This window comes from Diorhabda carinulata, chromosome 4 (genome assembly GCF_026250575.1).
Source record: "Diorhabda carinulata isolate Delta chromosome 4, icDioCari1.1, whole genome shotgun sequence".
Classification (NCBI taxonomy): domain Eukaryota; kingdom Metazoa; phylum Arthropoda; class Insecta; order Coleoptera; family Chrysomelidae; genus Diorhabda; species Diorhabda carinulata.
In genome coordinates this window covers 1,752,312-1,777,496 of record NC_079463.1, presented here as the reverse complement: position 1 = coordinate 1,777,496, position 25,185 = coordinate 1,752,312, and the positions used below count along the sequence as shown (strand labels likewise).

The window sequence follows — 25,185 nt, the reverse complement described above, 5'->3', positions numbered from 1 at the left end:
GACACCGCGATGCAACCTTATAAAATTAGATCTACAGAAATTCTGTGACAAATTGATGGCAGCACCGGCTCCGATGGCGAATGGCCGAACTAACAGAGCGGCTATGCAATAACAATGCCAAAAACCCGACAGAGGAGTAAAAGATGACCACAGTACTGGTGGACAGCTAAGATAGCTGAGCTGCGAATGTTTGACTGCTATAGGAAAAGATTTTATTCTTGCAGTTTCCACCGGAAAATAAGAATTTATTGATTAATTTTCCACGAAAATATTCATTCATTATCCTCAATCGTTTCGATAAAAATTTAAACAACAATTGAATTGCTACAGATTTATTTTTAAACAATATTAATTGATGAAATAATAAAAAAAAAATAATTCTACAAAAATGTAAAAACAATAATAAATTCCACTAATAAAGTGGTTTAAATGAACTATTTCATTTTGATTAAACCCTTTTCCAGTAAGGATTTATAATAAATTTCACCGTCCAAATCGAACAAATCGATAGAAAGCGGTGCCTTAGAAACAATATTAGCAAGCTTATTTTTACCATAGAGCTTTTTCATAAACTGAGTAACATGTTGAATATTTTTATCCGAAACCAATTCGATATTCACGTTAGCAATATGACAAGAAACCGGTAAATCGAACCATTCCGGTCGCATCATTTTAATATCCGTCACCGGTACTGATTCCACGTTACCGAAATCGACGAAAAATACAAAAACGTAACCGCAATCCAAGCCGTCCATGTTGTATATTTGCGCCCTGTACCAAATCATGTCTTCCGAGAATTGGCAAGCGCAAGGCATACCGTTCTCCAGATTTTCTATCACTGGTTGATACTCGATGGTTTTTTGCATTTTCTCGCCCAATTCGAAAAATTCGTCGGTTATAGTTGCGGTTTCTTTCAGTGCAATTTTGTTGTAATCCAATACAGACATTATAGAAACGGCGATTTTTTCGTTTGAATCTTCGTTGGATAATGGTAACACCTTGTAGGTATATTTAGTGGTATCAATTATAAAACCAATATGGATCTGAAAAAAAAATGTAATTTGATTTTTAGTATACTGTTAAGAAATAGTTACCAAACCGGATTCTTCATCATCGACGATTTGTTCGTCTTCGATTATAACTTCTTCTTCTATAACACTGTCGCTATCAGATCCATCGACTAATTTAGGTTCGCTTCTTCTTAAATTCGGGCAAGTATGTACTAAATATTGATTAACGTTAACTCCTTTATCTGTAAAAACTTCTGCTGATGGTATTTCGTCTTCTAAGGAACTCTTTATGATTATTTTACTGTATTCGGATACTATGTCCAAGAGAGTTTGGTAATCGGAATCTAACCATGCTCCGGACTTTGGGTATATTTTATGCAGTTTTATTTTTGAAGCAAACGCCGGTATTTGCGGGTACAGAATTTTACGTATCAACTGAAAATTAATTAGAATTAATAAAACATTTTAAAGCAGCGAAAAACAATAAACTAAATAGATAATACTCACATTTTTGGAGGAAAGTTTATGATCACTACCGAAATCGATCATCACAACCGTGATATCATCAGGATTGTTCACTTTATAAACTTTTCCCCTATAATAAAAGTCGTTATAATTTATGGTACATAAATGGCCCGGTTGCCAATCGTCATCGGGAGGCGAAGGAGGTTCCTTATCAAAATATTCTTTGATATTCTGCTCCATTTCTTTATAAACATTTTGTAACTTCTCCTCCCTGAGAAAAATATAATAGTCTAAATAAATATATATGTCGGTATATATCAATTACATGGTTACCTTAAATATAAAATTCCTCCGGTTTCGGCGCAAGTGATCCAAGCATAAAATTCCGTTTCTTTTATAGAAAAAGGTTCTATCCAATCTTCGATTTCTGCTTCTTCTACGTCATTTTCACACTTCTTCAACTTTTCTTCTTCCTCCATCAATTCGTTCCAATCAGTCAAAGATTTAAAACTTTTTATCGGTTCTTTTTCTTTTTGTTGTTCTATAGACTTTGAATCTAAAAAACACAACACCAGTAACTCATACTGAGACACAACTAATTCAGATTATTAATAGAAAAAAAGTGTATGTATTTAAAATGGCTGTATACAAAAAATTGATAACTGTAACAAGGTTATTCTTCTTTTTTTTATATAGATTGGGCCTTGTCTATACGATTGCACAGACATCGAATGATCTGAAGTATATGGGAAGAACATATTCATGAAGAAATTGAGGGGGACTGTTAATAGGGGAGCTTAGAACAGGGTTGGGAACCAAAATAACCTCAGTAACAGTATATTTAGAGAAGAAATATAACAAGGAGATGATTCAACTTTCAATAATACGAAATTTCACTTTATAAACTTTTTAAGTACATCGCACATAGAGTAATGAATCAAAATTTTGTGAAACTTCCCATGAAATTGTTCCCGAAGTTAAAAAAAATTGAATTTTCTGAAAATAGGAGAAAATTCACATTAATTGGAACATCTAATAATTGAATTGTTTGTTTTAGAAATAAGTGCAAAGATATGATTTTTTTATAGAACAATTACCTGGTGCATCTTCACTTTTAGTTTCTTCTACGATAGAATCTTGATCTGAACAAGCATCGGATGAAGAATCGAGGCCTGCTGTTTTTTTAATAGCACACAACAAAGGACTGTCGCTGGATTTAGTCGATCTAGAATTTCAAATAACCATCAAATCATATGAAAAATTACGAAAAAAAAAATAATGAATAAGTAAACGACTCTCCGTAGAAGAGCACGGTAATTTCTTTTAACCGTGGATTGTTTGGGGAATTTTTTTGCCTTATTAGTCGCTCTTCACATATTCCCAAGAGCATAACTCTCGAGTCTCATTGTTCTGCCTCCATAACACAGAAACTATTCCCAATGAAGCTATTTTTCTTCTAAAAGTACTACTCCAGTACCAGAGTAGATACTTTTTTCATGCTCGTAGAATTTGCAATTACCACATTCTACCATTCCTATCCAACTCAGCTCCTTAAGCTAACTTAGAACCATCTATATAACAGAAAGGTGCATTTCGACCCATATTGATCCATGATTGATGGTAATTGATTACCATTTCGAATTGATCTGTATCCATCTTGCTACTTCTAACCGTATTGTGCTCTCCAATTGACAGATACATAGATTTCATAGAGATAACTTGTAACCTATTCTACTACGACCTTTTGAAATCTATTCTAGTCTAAAAATGCCCAATCCAGCTCCTTGTATCCATAATATTTTTATTGACCCATAATATTACCACTTTGAGGTATTATATGCTCAACAGATTTAGATTTAGAGCGATCCATTCCACTGTTACCTTTCGAAATCCATTGTGGTCTTTATTCTTCTTATAGTCTATTAGCTAAAAGACTGAATTATTCAAATATTTTCTGCCCAATGGATCTCCTATGCCTTATACTGAGAAATGTTTGTTAATACAATCTGTAGTTTCTTCTTCTTATTAGCACAACCTATATAAGGACATCTAATAGGGTTCAGATGTCCTGATCCAATATTTTTGACAGTTTTCATGTCTTTTTCAGGCCTATATTAAATTTGATGATTATTTTATTATAATTTGACTTTGACCTGGTTGTACTACACCAATTTCTTTGTAATCATTCTAATTATAAACATAGATAAAAGAGACCTACATTTCAACGCCCTTTTTGAAGGTCGTCTTGTTTTGCAGACTAATATTTAAACCACTACATCAAGAAAACTAATATTTAATCAAAAAATTATCGTTTTAACTAGATTTTCCCTCATTATGACAAATTTTGATAAGTTTTGTTCATTTAAAAAAATTATGAATATTTTATTCGTATACCTAATTGAAATTTCAGTGTTATTCGGTGAACTTCTTGTACTATGTAATTTGTAAGCGAATCCAAGTTTAATAAGCAACTGATTTAATGAAATAAATTTTGTTTTGGAAGCTTCTAAAGCGCCACCCATTTTGACGTGTGCGTACCACATTTGCATCGGTATTGATTTTCCAGTAGTATCACCTTCTACTCTGGTACCGAATATCTCGTACTTCTCAAACAATCTAAAAAGGATACAAATATAGTTAACATGTCACTACTATTGTTCGAAAACTTGTTTTTCCATAATCGGTGGAGATACATAAATTTTTACCATGATAAGGTTACGTCCACTCAACCATCCATGATTAATATAATACAATTAACAACATTTTGTTGTTATTCAGCAAGTTAAATTAATTAGGGAAAGTAATCAACATCCTGTCATAAGAAAATTGAGCTGGAGCTTAATAAAAACATGATTAAGTTAATTTTTCTTCATCTCTCTAAGTGATTTAATCCATAATTGACAAACTTTCTTCCAATTATTTTTATTTTTGAGTTATTCACCGAAATAAATTGATTTGGGAATTTAATCAACATCTAAACACATGAAAATGTATGTACAACTCAATAAGAATATGATTAGGTTGGTTTTTCTTTATTTCTCTAATCAATTCATTTTATAATTGACAATTTTTTTTTGTTTTTTAGTTATTCGATGGTTTCCTTGCCTCTATCTTTCATCAAATAATTGAATAAAACATAAATTAGAACTTCCACCACTACATTACATTAATTGGTCCTTCGATTCTTCCCCGGTTCATATCCGGCTCAAAGGACCAGACAATTTAATTGTAAGTGTTGTTTTAGTGGTCTTCAGTATAAATAAAATATAGTAAACGTTATAAAGTATCCAAATATTTTTTTTTTATATTACTAATTTACCTTTCTAAAGCTTCGATAGAAGATAAACTCCATTTGTCCCCTCCTGCGGGTCTAATATTAGCCAAATGCGCCTTATAAGCCACGTTGGGAAATTTACTAAAATATTTATCAAATTCGAATATTTTATTTAGAGAAACTTCCACATTAGCAGCTTTATCATAAACGTTTACCCTATATTTGTTGTTATTAATTTTTTCCAAGATTTTCCCTCTGACATAACTGAAGTTATATAGGACGATACAAAATTCTCCAACGTCCCAAGAGTCCTTAGTCGTACGTTCTTTACTGTAATGAATTTGTAACTCTTTGTTTAAATTCATTTCTATTTGTTCGTTCTTGCAAAACTTTATGTATATCAAACTGGGATCGACGAATTCTATAACTTCGATTTTTTGTTTTACAACGTTGGTATCGTCCTCGTTATCTGAATCGTTGATGGATTTATCGAAACGTTTCAAGAGAGCATCCAAGAGACTGTCGTCTTCGAGGAAAGGCTTCGTTTTGGCATCATTCCTCGGCCATTCTAACGTTTGAGATCTATAAATATAAAAAAATTAGCACCGCACATGAAAATAAAATTTATTTTCTAATTTCAACAACTATTTCATATTTCAATGAGTATAAGAGGTATTTGGAAAGAAGATTCACCCCTACAAAGTCTATTAATGATCACAATGTTGATATTAACGCCACCAGATTATTGATTATCCATCTTGACTGTATAGGGACACCATTACCCATCCGGGGGACTCGACGATTCCGTTCAATAAGTTCAAGGACATTGAGCCATCGATCTTCTTCGGTCTTCCTCGCTGTTCTTCGTCGTGAACTTGTGTGCAATTTTGCATAAACCTCGTTCAGTTGTCGATTAATCTCCTCGGGTGGCTGTTTTCCATTCCAGACGGCCGCCAAGCCAAGACTAAACACATAACACTGTTGCCGGATTTAGCACCTTCCTTCGAGGTTGTAGCTCATTGGAAACTTTATTTTTTGCACAACACTCGTTTATCCAAAATAAATTTTATATTAAAGGCATCGAAACCTAATTTTAATTCTGCTAGATCTATAAATCGATACTATCCGAACTATTGGTTGTATAAATTGTTATTACTAACATTTTTCCCGTTGATACTGCGAAATGTTCCAATACAAGTTGCGTATTTATACATATATCTACGTCACCGACAATTTCAAACAAAGCAATCTCGAGAGGATCAATTTCGTGTACGATCATTTTCATAATTTCCTGCGATCTAAAATATTTTTGAATGAAAATTGTAGCTGTATCTACCCATGTCGTATCTAGCGGTTCAACGTGCGCTAACTTCACTAATATAGCCTAAAAAAATTGTTACAATTACAAAAAAGAGTAATTAAAATCAAAAGCAATAATATTCACCTGACAAATGACAATTAATGAATGACAAATGACAACTAATTGATGGGAAATGACAACTAATAAATGAATTAATGACAAACGACAATTAATGAATGACAAATGGCAACTAATTGATGGCACATGACAAATTACAACTAATAAATGACTTAATGACAAACGACAATTAATAAATGACAAATGACAACTAATAAATGAATGAATGACAAACGACAATTAATAAATGACAAATGACAACTAATAAATGAAAAATCAGTTATGATAATGACAAAAGACAACTGACAAGGTAGTCACCTGACTTTCCAATCTTGTAAAATCTTCTTGCATCATCCGTATGTTCGACCAATCGACTGTAACGTTTAAACCCCAATCGATCAGTAAAACGTGACATTTTTCAGTGGTGACATCTATTTTGTTGACGAGTCCTCTGTGCCAATTACCCCTGATACTATCTTTGTATTCGACTATCACGTATGTTCCTGAAAAACAAAAAATTTAATAGCAGATTTTTCTCGATAAATATGTAACATACCTTCTATGGGGATGCAATTGTTTTTCTTCGAATTCCTATAGGTTTGTCTAAGGTAGTTGTTCATTTTTTTTAGAGATTCCGAATGCGAAGCCTGCGAAAATTTTTATAAAAATTCGTACACCTTTAAATTTACTATGCGATACTTACAATGTGTACAAATATATGATGAGGATCTATAACGTTTACGATGATTATTTTCTCTTGTTGAAATTTACGAAATTCCGTACTATTGGCGAAAATTTTATATCCACGGTTAAAGGACGTCTGGAAAATTTGAAAATGATTAATTTCTCAAGTATAATATATTATTGATATTCAAAATATTGTAATCGTTGTGAAAAAGCATTTTTTCAAAATCTATCCATAGAACTATATACTCCGTATGTCGGAAATGACAAATGACACCTCATTATTGACAACTGACTAATGAAAAATGACAAGTAATTACTGACAACTTACAATTGAGTATTGACAAACGACCAAAACATACAAAATTGAATATATATTCAGTATTTTCAAATTAATCCACAGACCTAAATATTTTGTATGTTATCATGTGTAGGATGGGGAGAAAACAAATAACAAGGTAATTCCAATACTTTTTATATATTTAAAAATATTTTTTAAAACATGTTCTAAGTACAATAAAACACTATTTTCCACTATGTATCCACAGGACTGAAAAACACCATGTGTAGGTTAATTAAACTGACAGTTGACAACTAATTAATGACAGATGACAATAAATGGCATCTACTTATTACCAACTGATTAATGACAAATAACATGTCATAAATGAAAAATGTCAATTAATTAATAACAAATAACAACTGACAATGGGGATAAAAAAAATGACAAATGACATGCAATTAATGAAAAATGACAACTGACAATTTAGTACTGGCAAAAGGCAAAAAACAAGTTCAAACTATAATTGATTTCTATAAATCTTTTGGAAAAACCAGTATTTAAAATTCATCCCATACCTTGTTATGCATAGATTAATTAAACTGACAGTTGACATATGACAATAATTAACTATAAACGACAATGACAAGGTAATCACAATTCCTTCCAACCCACCAAAAAATCTCTATTTCAAACCACTATTTTCAAATGCATCCACAACATACGCCATAATGTGTAAGTTAATTAAAGTGACAATTGACAAATGACAATTAATAACCAATGACAAATGGCAACTAATTAATGACAAATGACAATTGAGTATTGACAAACGACAAAATTTAATCACAAAATGATTTAGAAAATGTTCTAAAGGCCAAACAAAAAACTTATCATTATATATTTCTCACCTTTTGAGAGGTTGGGGTGTCAGTGTCGCTGACATTGCTGCACATATGACTTAAAATGTCTATAATGGACGTTTGTCCTCTGTCAGATGAAGTTACCATGAGATCGACTACGTGAACACCACTATGGACTTTTTTGACTAACATACTCACTTGCTTCCTTCAAAAATGAATATTGTTAATAAAAAATCTAATAAAATTGCCATAAACATGGAAAACATGAATATTTATAGAATAAATTCAAAAATTCGTACGAAAACTTACCCGTTTATTATTCTTGCCATATAAACGTGCGCGTTTTTATTCCAGCTAGATACAGATGGATTAGACAGGGTACACTGAATGGCAAATGCTTTTTTGCGAGATATATCAGGTGTAATTTGTCTAATTCTGTAAATAATCAAAAATAAGCGGAAATGGCACTTCCTCTCAATTATAAAAACACGTTAGTTTAGCGTTTTCGATGTCGCAGAATCCATTTATCGACTACTACTTCCGTTTTACTAATAATTAGATCGGTTTACATCCGGTTTAGCCTTTTGAAGTGGATTTTCCTAGTGATCAGCTGGTTATGATGACATAACCTAAAATAAATTAAACCTGACCTAATCAGAAAGTGGATCCAATCCTCAGTGTGCTTGATAACATCAAGTGACAGTTGTTATGACCTCGAAAACGCTAAACTAACGTGTACTTATTGAATGAGGTGGATACTGTACTCACTTAGATACATCAACTGTTTGAGAACTTCCGTAATCGATGAAAAATACTTCATACATTGGTTCCATTTCGCCATTTTTAATTTCAGTAATTCTACCTCGGCACCAAATTTTTTCGTTTCGTGATTGATACGAAACTAAATATAGTTCATCTAAAATAACAGAAAAGTATTAATATATTTCCTAGAGGTTTTTATCGATGAAAAATAGTTATTTAATTCAATAATATTTAACAAAAATAAACCGAAAAATCAAGTAATGCTTTAAATTTATTAAAATGTATACAATATATTAAAAATAACTTCCAAGAAAATAAAAATATTTATGAATTTATAAGTCGTCTGTTATCATCCGGCTCGAAGGACCAACTAACCTCAATAAAATGTATATAATAGGGAATCGTCTGTTATCATCAAACTCGAAGGACCAACTCACCTTACAAAAATTTAAATAAAAGCAAAACGTCCGAATATGTAGCAAAAAATCGATTAATAGAGAATAAAATAATCCACTCTTACTTAACTGTGGGTGTTCAACCATCGGCGCCCCAAATTTGATGTAATTATTAATATCAGAATTCATTTGCGCAAACTGATATTGAATTTTTTTCAACTGCACATAGAAACATTCCAAACTTTCTATATGTGTTACTTCAACCATTTCGTTTTCCAATGTAACTTGACGCCCTGTCGACAAATTCCAATAAAAAACAAATAAATAAATAAAAATTGATGTTTACCCGTTTTGAAAGCTTGTTTAGGTTTGGATTCATCGGATAGTACAGTCTTATCTAAAAATTTTAAAAAACTTATACATACATGTAAAAATGGAACAAAAAATTAATTATTACTTAATGAACTTATGCAGCTTTCCACATCAGTGTCGTAGTACAAATCATTGGCGTCCTTTTCATAATCAGACGGAAGGTCCTCTCCAGATACCAATCTGAACGTACCGTTGTCATTTTTCTTTAAAGTAAACATTTCTTCCAAATTGTCGATAACAGGTTGAACCTCAAACCTATAATATAAATGTTAATATCGTGGGATTGTGGCAATAAAACACCAAAGTGTACTCTTTTTAATATGTACTACGTATTCATCGAACCTCAAACCTATAATATACATATAAATGTTATTATTTTGGGATTATGGCAATCAAACACCAAAGTGTACGATTATTAATATGTAGGGATTGAAATAATGGTCGAAATATAACATAATGACTGGAAGATATATCAATTATCATTAATATCACCCACATAGCGCTAAAATTATTTTAATGAAAAAAAGTAGGAAATAAATTTGTCACCAAACGACAGAGGAATAATAATTCTATCTTACCCTTATCTTATACACCCTTACTAAATATAAAATCAGTTACCCTTAAATTTTCCGAAATTATTTAACATAATATCGAGATAGCGTACAGTCAAATCACTAAAATCCAATCTATTTTTACTAAAATAAAAGATAGAACACCAACTAATGAATTGATTAACATAGTTTATGAAATTCCCTGTTTAAATTGTGATAAAAAATACATTGGTCACTCACTAACCTCTCACAATAATGACAGCAAATTATATCCTGTCAGATGTTCTTCGGCAGAACGTGTTTTCTATGAAGGTCATTCTATGGATTATGAAATTTCATCAATTATAAATAACTACAAAAGCAGAGTACACTCTGGTGTTTGATTGCCACAGTCCCACAATAATTACTATAATAAACTAATTGGTAGATTTCCAAAGTAGTCCATTGACGTAAAACGTGAAGCTGGTCCTTTCGATTATGATAAACGATGCCTAAGTTTAGCGAATGCGCCCTAATTACCTCATTTTAACGTGGCGACTAATTTTTTGTGACATAGTTACCTCACTGACTTACTGTTTACTACTTTACTGTAAATTAGAGATTTCCAGTAAATCGAAAATTCTAGAAAATGAGATAGTGTATATAAAGGAGTATCTAGAAGGAGAATTAGTAAACAATTTGATGTAATAATGACTGTTAGATGTGATAGTGTTAGTTTCCACGTTGTTTTCGATGATGAGTAGATAATTTCAGATCAAACGATTTTGAAATTTCGTTTTAATTCATATTATTTAGTTCTTTATTCCTAAATACCGATACTTACGTCAATTGTTCCAATTCTTTCGCATCCTCTGATATCAAATAACAAGGAATATCCTGGACCTTTTTAAGATCGAGAGCGATTTGTTTCAAATTCATTTTTTTCACTTCGGCAGCATCGCAAGCAGAGCAGATGGTCTTCAATTCGTTAACGTAATTCTGAACTGTACCGTTCAAATCGTTCACGTTCGTTAATGAACAACCTTCTTTTTCGTAATTGCTTATCTCCTTTTTCAACTGTTTCTCGATACATTGTAACTTGGAGTGGAGGTTAACGAAGTAATTGGAAATTCTTTTTCGTATATTCGCTGTATTGCATGTACGCATATCTCTTAATCGCTTTTGTGTTATAAGTAGCTGCTTCAACGTTTTCTTCGCCTTTTCTCTATTCAATTTGAATTCTTCAATTTCAACTTCATCCTAAAAACAAGTTAGTAGCAAATCAGCTGTAAATATATTCATAAATGGAAATTCCAAGCAAGGAAAAGGGTAAAAAAATGGATATTTGAGAAAAAAAATTATTTAAAAATGAATAAAAAGAACCATAATCTTACTAAATAAATCTATTTTGTATTTTTAACTAATTTCCCTAAAAAGCAGCACAAATATTGTTTGGGATAGAAGATATTTGGGACATTATATTTTGTTTTGGAATTGATTTACTCCCAAAACAATAACCTAACCTCAATTTTATTATGTGTTTGATTTTATAGGTTCTGGGCCCTTCGATGAGTCCACCTCGTCGTTGCTTTTGTTGTCTGATTGACCGAGCACCAAATCGAACTGGATCTTGCAGGTTATTCAGTTTTCATAATGTAATTAATAGTTTCAATGTATTTTTTAGAAATTATTCTGAATCTAATGATCCACAACAAGTATTCTTAAGAGCTTTATCTCTATTTGTCATAAGTTTCAATTTTTAAACTAAATTAACTATATATTACACAAAAAATACTCAATCTTCTGATGATAAGTGATAATAATACTACTCACCAATTTTGCCAAATTTTCTTTCGTGTGTCCTTCATGTTTTTCGATAAAACAATAACAGCATACTTCAATATTACAAATGGTACAATAGAAATCGACATCTAACTCATGTTCTGAACAGAATTCTAATTGTGACTTTGGTTTCTTGTTATCATCTTTGAGAGAAATCTGTTTATGGGACCATAAAGATTTAGCGCTTTTATGCACAGCGGTGCAACAATCAGGGCAATAAACGTCGCTGCAATCTTGGCATTTAAGAGTCGCTTTTTTATTGCAGGATAAAAAACAGCAAGTTTCTAAAAAAATTGATCCACACGTATCGGTTTACCTGTAGCTTGTTTTTTCTGTAATAAAAATAGAATTGAATTGTTCAACTTACCACCTGTATGTTGCTTTTCGGGTGTTGGACAAGATATTGGAGATATTGACCTTCTATTTTGAACAGGAACCAATGACATAAAATGAGGATTGGCTCTTTGCGTTTTGCACCACATGATATAACCAATAAGGAAGAAATTCGGAGAAAAAAAGTCCTGTAAATTTTCTGGGGAATATCTAGGTGGTAACACAGAAGGATTTTTACAAATTGGACAGAGAACTGCGTTATCCTTAGCTATTTTTTGTATACAATCTTGACACACGGTATGTTTGCAGTCCAAAATCAAAGGAACTTTTCCAACAAAAAAGTTATTTCGATCTAAAAAATGACTTTATATATTTTGAGTCAAAAATATTTCGTTCTGTATCAAAATATGACTTAACATTGATAATATGTGTAATTATATTAATAATAGATCATCTTCAACATGAATATCTAAGGGTATGAGATTTTATCTGACTCTATGTCAGCATTGTATGCTAAAAAGAGAGTCATCTCGAAATAATTAAATGTCCTATCTTATGTGACCTCTAAACTATATTATTAAGTTTGAATATGACATTTATTTGGTTTAAAGGACATATTTAGTTTAGCAAAAAATTCAGTTCTTAATAAAATAACTTATATGTACATCTCCTGGCAGAAACACCCTGATAACCCCGCACAATCCTCAAATAACATCTATTTTCAAATTTACCTACAGAACCCTCACCTCCAAAGTACATTTTCAAGTACACAACTCCAAAATTTTATTGAACTAGTATATTTAGAATGAAGAAGATTCCTGTCCATCTTGCAAAGCTGAGTTTCATAGAATCATCAGTCTGTACCTGCTATCATAATTCTCACAATGATCTCAATTACATTTTCCTTGGATGCAACAATTACATTATCAAAACAATTTATGACAGTCATCTTTAAACCTCAATCACCTATTAAACATAGATAACTGTCACACTTTAAATTTATTGGTAAATTTCATCAAGAATATTAAAATTAATATTCAGTTAGAATTCTTTAAAAATTCTGTGGCTGATGGGACTTTTTTCTAAGGTATTTTCTATCACAAATAAAATATAAACATCAATTTACAAATTTTTGAATCTTTACAATTGAGAGTATGTTTTTCTAATATTTCATGTTTTGTTAATGAAATTTTTCATGGTCTTGGTTGCCTTTTATTCTATTTTCTAAATATTGAGATGTTTGCCCTATGTAAACAGTGTCACGAGGTATTTTAATAAGTAAAAAGTTCAAGAAAATTTATAATTATTTGAATTGTTTTGATTTTAGTTTTTTTTAATACAAAATATTTTGTAATAAGTCAAAACGTCAATTTTACCTATTATTTTAAACTAATTTTCTATCAAAATAGACATAAAATGAAGAATTTAATTTATATTGTTAAAATGCATATATAAATGGCAATGGCCAGAGTTTTGAGCTTTAGTCTTAGTGTACATAAGAACATTAGTAAAATTATACTTACTAATGAAATCAAACTGTAAAGAGCAATTTGGACATTTATAAATTTTATAATCAATGTCTCCAGATTTTATTAACGTGTCATTTTTTTGATCACTGTTGGAATTTAAGTTGTAGGTTTTGTTTTTCCAGTTTTGATGAGGGTGTCGTTTATTATATTTTCTATCCTTCTGGTGATTCTGGATGTTTGTTGGAGGAATCATATTTTGGGGATGCCATTGAAGATGAGAATAATTCATCAAATTGGGATTATGTTGTATATTTTGTGTATTATGACGGGTTCCTCTATTACTTTCACGAACTCTATCAGCTGCTGTATTTCTAGTGAAATGATCACTATAAAAACTATAATTGTAAGCCTGTCGACTGGAACCGGGTTGGTTCAATTCTAAATTGTACATTTTGTTTAATGTAAATATTCAAATCATTCGAAATCAAAATCCACTTTTCTGTACGTAAACAATTAACACTATTTTGATTCTAATCGTTACAATGTATAATTGTTAAAAACCATTACGAACGTAAAATGGACCCTTCTCATTACCCAAAGATAATCAACTAAGAGTATTGTATTAATTATTATTTCAATCTTCAAATCAAACGTCATTCACAGAACTAACACAAATAGTTTTATGGCGCTATGTTCGAATCTTACTATTTAGAAAATATAAATATAATTTAATAAATTAAAAATATATAGAGGTACATAATTTAAAAGTCATATTAGGTACTGTAAGAATGTATTTTGTGCTAACATGTAAGAGCTTTCCTCTGAGCAGTCCAAAAGCTCAAAATGTTCCTTCAAATGACGTCATACATTTCCTCGAAACGACAAATTTGAAGAGAAGAGACGAAATGAACCTTGTTGGATTTAGCGCTTATTTCAAATCTTGAAAATGGCGGCCGCAACTGCTAATATTTCTAAGTTGCATTCGATCAATTCTCTATACGTAAATGAAATCCACCATGATAATATGGCTGCCGTTACTCGAATTGATCTCATTGGCGTTAAATGGAACGTACCCTTTATAAAATGCGTCAATAACTTGTAATTTTCAATATCTTGTAATATATTCTGTGATTTGAGCGGGAAAAAACAAAAACAACATAAGACCTGTGTTTTCATATTTATTTTATTATTTATTACAATATTAAATTTTAGATATATACGGAATGGCAAATGAAATAATAACATTTGAGATATATGAATAATCAATGTTTTTCAATATTATAATTTTTTTGATTTATTTTGTTTGATAAATAATTTCAATGAGTATGAAATTATTTTATAAAACGCAAAATTTATCAAAGTAATGGTAGCTATAACATCTAAGTAGTAGAATTCGTAAATAGACATATTTAACGATGGATTTCTTAAATGTTTTCCTCCGTTATGTCTAAGTATATGTTCTAACCAAAGTACTGCTTTCTCTGTACCAGTTTCAGGTTGATCTAACAGAAAAATGGCCATTTTTATAATATTTTCTTTATATCTGAAAATAAATGAATAGTGAAAATAATTGATTTTGGATGTCGGTACTTTGTAATTGTTTTGCATTGTCGTGTTTTTCCAACTCACTTTGGATTTTGAATAACCTCTAAAACGATACTTTTAAATTCTTCTTTTCTTGGTAACGGCTTGTGCGGTACGGTTTTTGAAACACCTCTATGTTCCATTCTCCTTGCATTGGCTGCTTGATCTGCGAACATAGGCAACATAACCATAGGTTTATGATTTATAACTGATTCTTCTAGAGATTGCATTCCTCCTTGGGTAATAAAGAGCTTTACATTCGGGTGCCCTAAAATATTCAAAATATCCCGTATTTAATATGTGCAGTACTAATCGTATTATTTTATTCCAAAACTAACCTAATTGACATTTATTAAGAATGAAAAAAGTGGCCGGGCCGAGTCTGTCAGTTAACGTTATCTCCGGTAGTAGAGCAAAAGTGAGAAGTGAAAAAAGAAGAAGATTGCCGACAACAACAGATGTTAGTGTTGTTGTCGGCGTGGTGATAAAGTGTTTTAGTTACGATTCGATTATTAGTATGATATTTTATAACAAGTCGTATTTCTTACTTAGTATATCCTGTTGCGGCGCCCATGGTATTAATTTAATATTTTCAGGTACATCAATTATATCGGTACCATCATATTTCCATAATATTTTATATGGTAATTCGCTAAGAGTATCAATGATTATATGAATTTTTTCGTTTGTCATCATAGAATTTTTTACATTTGTTCCTAAACTGAAGTAAATACATCCTTCTTCGGCATTATCTAAATAAACTTGCAAATCCTATAATTTGATATCGAGTGAAATTATAAAGTTTATACATAGTTAAAAATGATCTAAATATTATTTTTTATATTTCTTATCAAACCACTCAAAAAAATGTGCTTGAAACCAAGTTGATATAAATATGGGAAAACCCAAAGAAAAATAATCAAGTGGATTGTCATTGGGAAAACCTTAAGTATATCAATGGGAATTTTTAAACCAAACATTAAAAATAGTCAAAAAATGTATATTTTCAAATTATCTATTTTTTGTCTATAGTTATTAAAATAAATGTATTATGTCGCATCTAAGAATTTTGTGTAGATAATTAAATTTAATAATTACCTTTGGTAAAGGTCGAGGTGGTAAAACATGATTAGCTCCTCCAAATGTAATTGTATTAGGACCTAGAGGTCTTATATCGTTAATAATAGGATTAGTATTGATTAACAATAAATCAACATCGTTCCATAGTTTTTCAACAGAACGTACTTCTTTTCCAAAATATTTTTGCATGAGTATTTTCCTTTTAGACACAGCCAACATTTTGTAACCATAAAATAAATAGCTGAAAAGAAAACTGGTGATCCTTTCTCTAAAACTCAATTGTCCTCCTATGAAAGGTAAAACCATTTCTGGGTACGCTATAGGGTTAAAAGGGTTACCTAAGGCGGTGTAAACTGTAGAACTTACTTCAAAAGGAGATATTACAACAGAAGGACAATTGAATAGATCTGCAAATGCCAAGTATTCCGGTACTAAATTTTCCACTATCACCAAATCAAAGACACTTTCATTTTTTAAGAGGGGTTTAAGGAATGTGGATAAAGGATAATCGAAAGTAACGTCACCAATCCGGTAAATCAGCTCTAATATTTTCAAAACGTTTGCTGTAGGTACTTGAGTATGTAAATCCATCAACACCTGGTGATGGTACATATCGTGCATGTTAATTTCGGTTAAATTTACCAGTTTCGGGTCATTTATAGGGTCCGTAGTGGCTAGGGTTACTTGGTGACCTCTTAAAGAAAGTTCCTTCCATATCGGCCAAAGAGCAGATTGGTGACTGTACGATGGAGTTGGTATAACAACAAGAATTCTTGAAGCATTTGTTTGAAAAGTGAAATAAATGACAGTAATAACTAGAATAATCTTCAACATCTTTAAATCTCGATAAAAACACGACTTATTCTGAAGGAATTAAGGAAAAACATGTTTACTAATAAATTATTATCTTGGAATTACTTTTCTATTTGATACATATATTAATATGTGCAGATTAGATGTTGATAGCACAATAGATTATTACACTGAGAAAAGGTTTCTAAAGGTACACTGCAATTAAATGTGTTAATAACCATAGGATACTATGAAATAATATTGAAAATCTTTTATATCTCTTACTGTGATTGAAAATATAAGAAAATTACAATAGGTTATCAAAAAATTCGTTCTAACCTCTTTTTATTAGAGAGAACCATATAGAAATAAGAATTTTCTAAACCACCTTGTATATACTGTGTTATAAGTGATATTTTTGTTTCGAAGGATCTTCAAGACCAAAAACTATGTTATTCCATTATTTCCTTCAGAATTATTACTGAGTACATTCAAATGAAACATTATTGAATACCACTCGTATATATATATATATTATCAGGTTTCTTATAGATAATTGTATAGATGAGTTTAATAGAAATTCGGGATTATTTTTGTCTTGAAGGACATTAAGAACAAAAAAACGAATTTTTCTTTTATTTCCTCTGGTATTCTTGATAATTAAATTCAAATGAAATATAGACCACACCTCGTGTCTTGTATTATAAGGTTTCTTATCAATGATTGTATAATTTGTTGGCTTCAATCATATTTTTTCTCCTGGAAACAGTTCCATTCTGAAATTGAATTGAAAACTACGAGGAAAAACAAAAATATATTTTTATCCCTGTAGTTATTAGAAGAAATCGAAAATCCTTGAATCAACCTTATATAATTAATCTATTTTTAATCAATTGCAATTAAAGCATTAAAATTATAAAGAGGACGGATAATTTATGCAATAATTCTTTTCATTTTATGCAAAAAAAATGTAAATATTAAATTTGATAGTAAATTGAGGTTAGAAATATTCATTTTTCTCAATATAAAGATTTGAGATTGTTCTCCGAGTGTATTTTCCTGTATTTCACGTCATGATTGCTTTTTAAAGTTGTTTTTCTTTTGTTTTGACGTGTTACAATACGAGTGTTGCTCAAAAATTAATAAAGTTTTGTTTTTGCATTGGCGCAGCCATCTTGGTATTAATTTACCTTCATTCACTAACCCGACTATCTATATACGACCAGTGGTAATGTTGATTCATTTCGAAATATATAATTTTTTTTTCATTCCCTTCATCTACCAGAGGTTATACACAATTGTTACCAATAAATAATAATAAATGGTTTAATTCAAAAGGCTCGTATGTAAAGTAAGAAATGTTGTTGTTTTTTGCTATTTTCTCGACAGCCCTCGTAACCCATGTCCAGAAATACAATATAAGATATAATTTTCTACTGTCGAGTGGTAATTTGACAAATGAAACAGGATTTAATTCTTAGAAATTTATTTTCTAAAACTCTGCATATAACTGAATTTAAATAAATATCCAACAAATAATACTGAGAAGCGTTGTTAAACTCTTTGGTATTATTATTAAAAATAAATAAATATCTATATAAAAATATAATTTCATCAGAGGTACTAATAAATATACTACAAAATGTCATTTAATATTTTGAATACTAGAAATGTCATAGAATTTATAACCTCAATTATTAAAATTGAAATTATATCATTTTAATACTGTGAGAAAATAAAACAAAATAGCAGACTTGGAAGTGAAGGTACAACAAATAAAATAGTTAAAGTGAACATGTACAAAAAAGTGCCGTTTGTTGTTACAAAATTGAAATGCAAAAGTTACTGTTTGACGTCTCCATAATATCGTCTATAAAACCAGATTACAAACAAACCACAAACATATCACGAAACAAAAAGTAGTACAAACGTCAAAAAGAGTAACAAAATTTTTAGGTTTACGGCAGCAACGACAAGTTTATATCGGCGTTGATTGCGAAATTAGGGTTAAATCGCATGCGTACTTTCAAAATCGTTAGTTTTAAATTCAGACTACATCGATTCAGTTCATCAAGCATGCGTATATTACATCGATTCGGTATCGATTCTAAATTGATCCGCTAACAAAGCTAGTTATGCACAAACATGGAACCATTTTGTTTAACCTTAAATAAGACGTAGCAAAACAATCGGTTTATTTCAATTTCAACTATATAATAACGAAACGGAAAAAAATAATTTATGAAGAAAATAAATTGAAACAAAATCGATAGGGAAGTAAATAAGCGGGCAGTGATAGAAACTGAAACAGGTACTATTGGAAAATATTGATTAGGTTCTCGTAGATAGAGATTTTATGGACATAGTTACAGAACAGACAAAAAAAGTGATGTAACCCGGAAAATATATCATGAGAAGAAAGTGGACAAAAAAATGAGTAAGGAAATAATGAAAATATACACAAAAAGTTATGTGAACAGGAAATAATATCAAAAGAAAAAAATAGACACTGAGAAAACAATGGACAATAAAATGAGAGTTAAAAGAATAAAAACCTTCACACTTAAAAGTGATTTAAGCAGGAAATAATATCGAAAGAAGAAAATATACACTGAGAAAAAGTAGACAAAAAATGAGAGTGAAAATATGGGGCACAAGAGGAACAAACGCTTGAAAAGGTAAGAGAATAGAAGAATATTAATATGTAGAACAAAATTATCAGCTTCAATTGTGACATTTTCAATAAAAATTCTTTCAATTTGTAAAATTGCAAAATATATTGGAATCTGTTTACGTGATATTCTTATATTTAGCAATAGGAAACAAATTGACTATGTAGAAGTGCAGTAGTAGTCAGGACATTTTTGGAAAAAAATGTTTTTCTCCTAAAATTTTATCGAGGTAAAAAGGTTTTGAATGACACAAAGCGGTCATAGGCTTTCTCCAACTATATTCTGAAAACAAAGCAAACAGATAAACCAAAGAAATTAACAAAAACAGAAAGGACTCGCAGTAAAGTTAATCAGATACAATATTGATTGAGAAAGCCAAAAAAGAAAGTCCCAAAGTGAATTGTTGAATTCCTATACTTTTTTTAGTTTTTTCTTTCATGTAGAGCAAAAAAAAATTCATCGAATTGCAAAAAATCATTTTTCCCGATTACTTGAAGACTTAGATTGAGATGAAGAGGATATGTAAGGGCTCAGCGACCTAAAAATTCTATTGTATCCCCCCTTTGGCAATTCTACACTAAATATGTGTAATACAGCTTTCATACAGTCCCAGAGCTTTGATAAATAATAAGTTATTTTCAGTAAGAGAGATTACTTTTGGAGATATCCCTATAATTCACTTTTTAGCTAATTTTTTATAATAAAAAAATAACTTAATTCCATTTAGTAGATCAACAGCATTCAACTGGGCTGTACTACCTAGAAATATTGGTGATATTTTCACTACCACTATACTAAAACCCTAAAAAACACTTTTTGGTCCTTGGAGCCTTCCATTTACGGTTCGAAAGACCATAAATTGTGTTCAACTTCCAAATCTACCATTTTCGTCTAAAAATAAGTACACATGTTGCTCAAAAACAAATACCTAGTATATAAAATCTGTGTAAGATGAATAGTTTAGGTTTTTAAAGGATTTATTAACGTTAAAATGTCAGAAAAAAATTGCACTACTAGATAACAGGGTCTTGCTTAATAATAAAAAAATCAGTAACCATAACCCTGTAATCATATTACCATTTTAGCAAAAAAAAATTACTAAGAAGCGGCACCTAAATAAATTATCTAACCCGCAGGAACTTTTAAGTCCTTTAGAACGTGTGTTTAAAAAAAATTGACTAGTCATAAGCTGGTAGACCAAACAATTCCGGTCTGAAGCTAGTTAATGAATTTAAGACTTGGGTAGCTTGTTTGGTCAGTTCTTTTGGAACGTAAGGAGCCGGTACCATCACGGCTTGCATACCCGCAGATACTGCACCTCTCACACCATTCGGAGCATCTTCGAATACCAGACACTGAAAAAATTACATCGAGGAATAAAAACCTAACCTCAATTGGATCAATAACAACGTTTGTATACCGGAAAGTCAGCTGATACTGTGAAGACTCAATTCAAAATGTCTACCCTCATCCAAGTTCTGTGTTCCAAATTTTTTTGAGCGAAATATTTAGAAACGATCAAATATAAAGTAGAGAATACTTACATTAGACGGATCGGGTTTATCAGGAAATCTTGAAGCACAAACTAAAAATATATCCGGAGCTGGTTTTCCATTTTTAACGTCAGGATCTGAGCTACCACAAACTATGTGACTGAACAACTTGAAAACTTCTTGATGATCTTTCGTTTTAAGTAGCATGGCTTCTAATGAAGAAGACGTTGCCACCGCTATCGGTACTTCATTCTTATAAAGGTGCTTCACTAGCTCTAGAATATTTAATCGAGTTTTTACTCACAATTACAATGTGTAGTACTTTTTGGTGCATATTAGGATGAAACCACCAGACAAGTATACAATATACACACATCATACACACCAGATACTATTTCGCTGGGAGTTCTTCATTCTGAGTAATACCCAAAATCATTTACAAGATATTTCATCAAATCACAGTTTTGCACAAAGAAAATCCTGATCTGACACATCAAATGTCTTGGAGTAATCAAAGGAGACGAATCCTTATTTAGTGCTCTTATTATGTTGTCAGTGCCCCCTAAGGAATCCTGACTGATGCACTGGAAGGTTATTTTCATGTAAAAAGAATGCTCTGCTCGTTTGAGGGACTATTGGCAACAAGTTTATAAGAGGCGAATCTTCCAACTCAGCCAGATTATTTACTTTAAGTATTTGATGGACTAACGCCTCATTCCAGCCGTTAGGAAAGTTGCCAACAGAGTTTAAAAGCTTCCGTAATGTAAGACAAGGATCCATTTTCTAGCTATCGTAGTAAGCAATCTTCTCCTGACACACATGGCATTTATTGAAGACAATCGGAAAGTATTTTTGGAAACTTTTCGCAATTCTCAATATACCTCCCAGTTTTCTCAAACTTATCTCTTTATCCCTTGAACTCATTAGTGTTTTGAGGGCAAGGGTTAACTTAGGAGCTAGGGGTTCTCTTACTCGAAGTGTCCTTATAGGTGAATGCTTTTAAAACAGAGACATAAGCATATTTTACATAGGAAGTGAATGATATACCTTAATTGATTATCAAACATAATTATATGATTTAAAAAAACTCTTATGTGAACTCAAATTAGATAATATTAATAATAATTGTCTATAAAGAACCATATACATAAAGAAAATTATGTATATTCAAATATATAATTTGAAATATTGAAAAATACTGTATTAAGACAAACCTTTTACACCTGGTAATAGAGGTGGATGTGCTAGTTCATCCTGTTGTTTTTTCTTATACACTTTAAGGAATTCTTCTGGTGTAATTGGTAATCCTAATTCTCTAACTACTATTTTAGCAGTGTCCACTTCGGGAGTACCCAATACTTTCAATTTACAATCTTCTGTATAACTTTTCCCGTATTGATCGGCTATACAACCAATAATGTTGTCGTAAACCGATTCTGATTCTGTAACAGTCTCATAATAAGCATTTCCAGACCTTATTTCATCACCAAAAGAAATAATATTCATACGAAAACTATCTGACATTAATGAGCAATAATTTTATATAAAGTTTTTAAATTTAGTTAACATAGTCTTTAAGTGCAAATATTTAACGATTAAAAATAGCATATATAGATTGGAAATATTTTTTTTTCCTGTAGCTTTTAATATAAATCGTGCTGTAAATAGATTCATATTAAAATAGTTATTTATAAAGAATGTAATATCTAAATATCTTATATAGTTCTTGCTATTTTAAAAACTATACATTTTGCAAGAGCAACAAACTACTATAGTCATTTCTGCATAATTTTTTTATGAATCATTTTTTTTTGTTACAATATTCGTTAATTTGATAAAGAAAATTGAATACTTACCGAGTAACAGTCCATCCATGTCGAAAATTACATGTGTTACTTTTTTAAACTGCATAATTCTTAATCTGCTATTTGTGCCTTTTATTTAAAACATATGCTGCTGATATTCACTTTAAAAATAATCTTCAATGTTCCTTAACCTTGCACTTGTCCTCTACATAGCACATGCGTGCACGTGTATATTAATTTTTAAAAACTGGGGAATAGAAAAACAATAAACTACAAATTTAATTGAAGATAAAGATGTAAAATATTCATTTTATTAATTTATACGCGTTTTAACATCAAACCATGTTTTATAATTTTTATAATTCAGTGACATTTATATCAAACATGATGGAATAAGGAAACACCAATCACCGCAATTCTTGATGTCACGTGTTTACCAATCAGTATAGTTTTGAATACACGTGTTCATTTATTAAGAGATTTATAATTAGAAATGTCAATATTTGATTAAAATTAGTTACGAAAATCAATTTATACCCTCGAAAATTCGATTTATCTATTGAGTTTTTATTACGTTCAATAAATATTTTGTATTGTTGATAAGATGTTACTTTTCAAATGTAGGTATGTACAAAAGTTTCCATAATACTTGGTTATGGTCTAAATATAAATTAAATTACTTATAGTTAAAAAGACATCTAAGTTCTTAGTTTAATCCCTTAATTTTGTGAGGTTATGAGTATAGAATAAGTCAGGTAAAAATCCTTACAACAAAATATAGTACTTTTACTCACAAAATATCAGCTTTGATGTCTGCAGGTAATAGGTTAAGTGCTATTTCATAATTTACGTAGTTTGGTAATTTTTATTATAAGACTGCTGAAATTTTAATAAAACAACTTATTGAAAACTGTATTTTTATTTAAACATGTAACCAATACAATTTAAAATATTGAAAAGCTCACATTCATAGAATTGAAACTTGGAAGCATCATTAAATGATAAGACTATTTTTACCACAAACAGAAATATTTATTTCAACTGTTACCCTTATAATTAATAATTCACAATACATAACCAAACTTCTTGGATCGTATTAATTAAGCACCCAATTGTTTATACAAAATAGGCACGTAATCATCATATTCAGCTTGATAAAAGTTAGCGGCTACAGGATCTCCGAGATTGTACTTTTTAGCAAATTTTCTAATTGAAAATCCCCCACGATTATCCGCGGATGTATTAGTCAGTCGTTTTTCATCAAAACTCAACTTACCAGATTGCTTATAAACTAGGAAAACATATCTGTGAAGTCCTGTTTTTGGTGGAGGACCTGAGCCGACGTAATCGCTAAGTACTTCTCCCTTGGACACATCACCTCCGGGTATATTTCCAACAAGCCAATGGTGCCATTCACGAAATGTTGGTTCTTTACGACTTGGGGCATCCGGATCGGTCATACAAAGTGTGTAAAAAGCATCCTTATCAGCCGGCCATTTTACATTAGGTGCATCTTTAACTTGTGTCGGAGTTAATTCGTTACCAAGATCAACTTTTACACCGCTCGGATAAGAAACTTCAATTACCTGTTCAGGTGCAACATCGACAACATCTGGAACGACGCAATGCTTTTCCATATTTTTGGTTAACGTTGAAAAATATCTCAACAATGCCGGTTTTCTCAATAATGACAACATGACCAAATCACGTGATTGACGTAATTATAGGGAGAATAAATTTTCGTTGTTGGTAAAGTATGAACTATTTTAAGCGCGTTCGTACAAAAAAGTATAAAAACACAAGCCTCGGTAACTTATTACTTACACGAGAATTAATTATTGGAGCAATAATTAATATTTTTTAAAGTTGTAAATTACAAAACAAATAAAAATAACTGTCAGCTGATCGTATATACCCACTTCGATCAGTTTCTGAAGATTCAGAACATGATCAGGTTAATCCGATCATAGTTTCAGTTTGAGCAACCAACCACTAATGACATTGATAGATATCACTATAGGCGCGTTCGTTAAATAGTACTCCCAGTGTAATTGATAGATAGAACA

The 25,185-nt window shown here is 30.8% G+C and overlaps 4 protein-coding genes across 6 annotated transcripts; all 4 read right to left on the bottom strand.

The window, feature by feature from the left end:
* Positions 1–316: 316 nt before the first annotated feature.
* LOC130892517 (uncharacterized) lies at positions 317–14,348 on the bottom strand. 2 transcript variants are annotated; one of them, XM_057797963.1, is made up of 21 exons: positions 13,748–14,348; positions 12,259–12,576; positions 11,883–12,175; positions 10,894–11,309; positions 9,605–9,774; positions 9,494–9,544; positions 9,273–9,440; positions 8,759–8,906; positions 8,300–8,425; positions 8,039–8,195; positions 6,870–6,986; positions 6,723–6,813; positions 6,485–6,669; positions 5,910–6,133; positions 4,795–5,331; positions 3,870–4,091; positions 2,573–2,700; positions 1,809–2,031; positions 1,518–1,746; positions 1,095–1,445; positions 317–1,043 (listed from the first exon to the last, which is right to left on the bottom strand). In XM_057797963.1, the coding sequence occupies exons 1-21, from the start codon at positions 14,142–14,144 to the stop codon at positions 435–437; spliced, it is 5,160 nt and encodes a 1,719-aa protein (XP_057653946.1). In that variant the 5' UTR covers positions 14,145–14,348; the 3' UTR covers positions 317–434. The 2 variants fall into 2 exon arrangements, with proteins under 2 accessions (XP_057653946.1, XP_057653947.1); XM_057797964.1 differs by having other exon boundaries at positions 1,100–1,445; positions 13,748–14,341.
* Positions 14,349–14,855: 507 nt separating this feature from the next.
* Positions 14,856–17,353, bottom strand: LOC130892894 (UDP-glycosyltransferase UGT5-like). Of its 2 annotated transcripts, none has more exons than XM_057798581.1 (4): positions 16,376–17,353; positions 15,826–16,048; positions 15,323–15,545; positions 14,856–15,236 (listed from the first exon to the last, which is right to left on the bottom strand). In XM_057798581.1, exons 1-4 carry the CDS (start codon positions 17,189–17,191, stop codon positions 14,972–14,974), a joined length of 1,527 nt encoding a protein of 508 aa, XP_057654564.1. In that variant the 5' UTR covers positions 17,192–17,353; the 3' UTR covers positions 14,856–14,971. The 2 variants fall into 2 exon arrangements, with proteins under 2 accessions (XP_057654564.1, XP_057654565.1); XM_057798582.1 differs by having other exon boundaries at positions 15,323–15,443.
* A 1,265-nt stretch (positions 17,354–18,618) lies between these two features.
* Positions 18,619–24,023, bottom strand: LOC130892892 (probable pseudouridine-5'-phosphatase). Its single transcript, XM_057798579.1, has 4 exons — positions 23,171–24,023; positions 22,529–22,756; positions 21,366–21,589; positions 18,619–21,176 (listed from the first exon to the last, which is right to left on the bottom strand). Exons 1-4 carry the CDS (start codon positions 23,223–23,225, stop codon positions 21,000–21,002), a joined length of 684 nt encoding a protein of 227 aa, XP_057654562.1. The 5' UTR covers positions 23,226–24,023; the 3' UTR covers positions 18,619–20,999.
* On the bottom strand, positions 24,020–25,039 carry LOC130892893 (protein D2-like). Its single transcript, XM_057798580.1, has one exon. The coding sequence runs from the start codon at positions 24,814–24,816 to the stop codon at positions 24,220–24,222; it is 597 nt and encodes a 198-aa protein (XP_057654563.1). The 5' UTR covers positions 24,817–25,039; the 3' UTR covers positions 24,020–24,219.
* Between the last annotated feature and the right edge of the window lie 146 nt (positions 25,040–25,185).

Bases quoted from the DNA above. Each gene is read 5' to 3' on its own strand.
- LOC130892517 (XM_057797963.1), bottom strand. From the start codon at position 14,144: ATGTACAATTTAGAATTGAACCAACCCGGTTCCAGTCGACAGGCTTAC. The intron at 8,196-8,299 runs GTAAGTTTTCGT...TCATTTTTGAAG, and splicing joins ATGGCAAGAATAATAAACGG to GAAGCAAGTGAGTATGTTAG. The intron at 2,701-3,869 runs GTATACGAATAA...TTGAAATTCTAG, and splicing joins AACACTGAAATTTCAATTAG to ATCGACTAAATCCAGCGACA.
- LOC130892892 (XM_057798579.1), bottom strand. From the start codon at position 23,225: ATGCAGTTTAAAAAAGTAACACATGTAATTTTCGACATGGATGGACTG. The intron at 22,757-23,170 runs GTAAGTATTCAA...AGACTGTTACAG, and splicing joins CATGGATGGACTGTTACTCG to AATCAGAATCGGTTTACGAC. The intron at 21,590-22,528 runs GTTTGTCTTAAT...TAAATATTCTAG, and splicing joins TCTATTACCAGGTGTAAAAG to AGCTAGTGAAGCACCTTTAT.
- LOC130892894 (XM_057798581.1), bottom strand. From the start codon at position 17,191: ATGTTGAAGATTATTCTAGTTATTACTGTCATTTATTTCACTTTTCAA. The intron at 15,546-15,825 runs GTAAGAAATACG...TGAATATTTTAG, and splicing joins GCCGCAACAGGATATACTAA to GGCACCCGAATGTAAAGCTC. The intron at 15,237-15,322 runs GTGAGTTGGAAA...ATTTATTTTCAG, and splicing joins GAGGTTATTCAAAATCCAAA to ATATAAAGAAAATATTATAA.
- LOC130892893 (XM_057798580.1), bottom strand. From the start codon at position 24,816: ATGTTGTCATTATTGAGAAAACCGGCATTGTTGAGATATTTTTCAACG.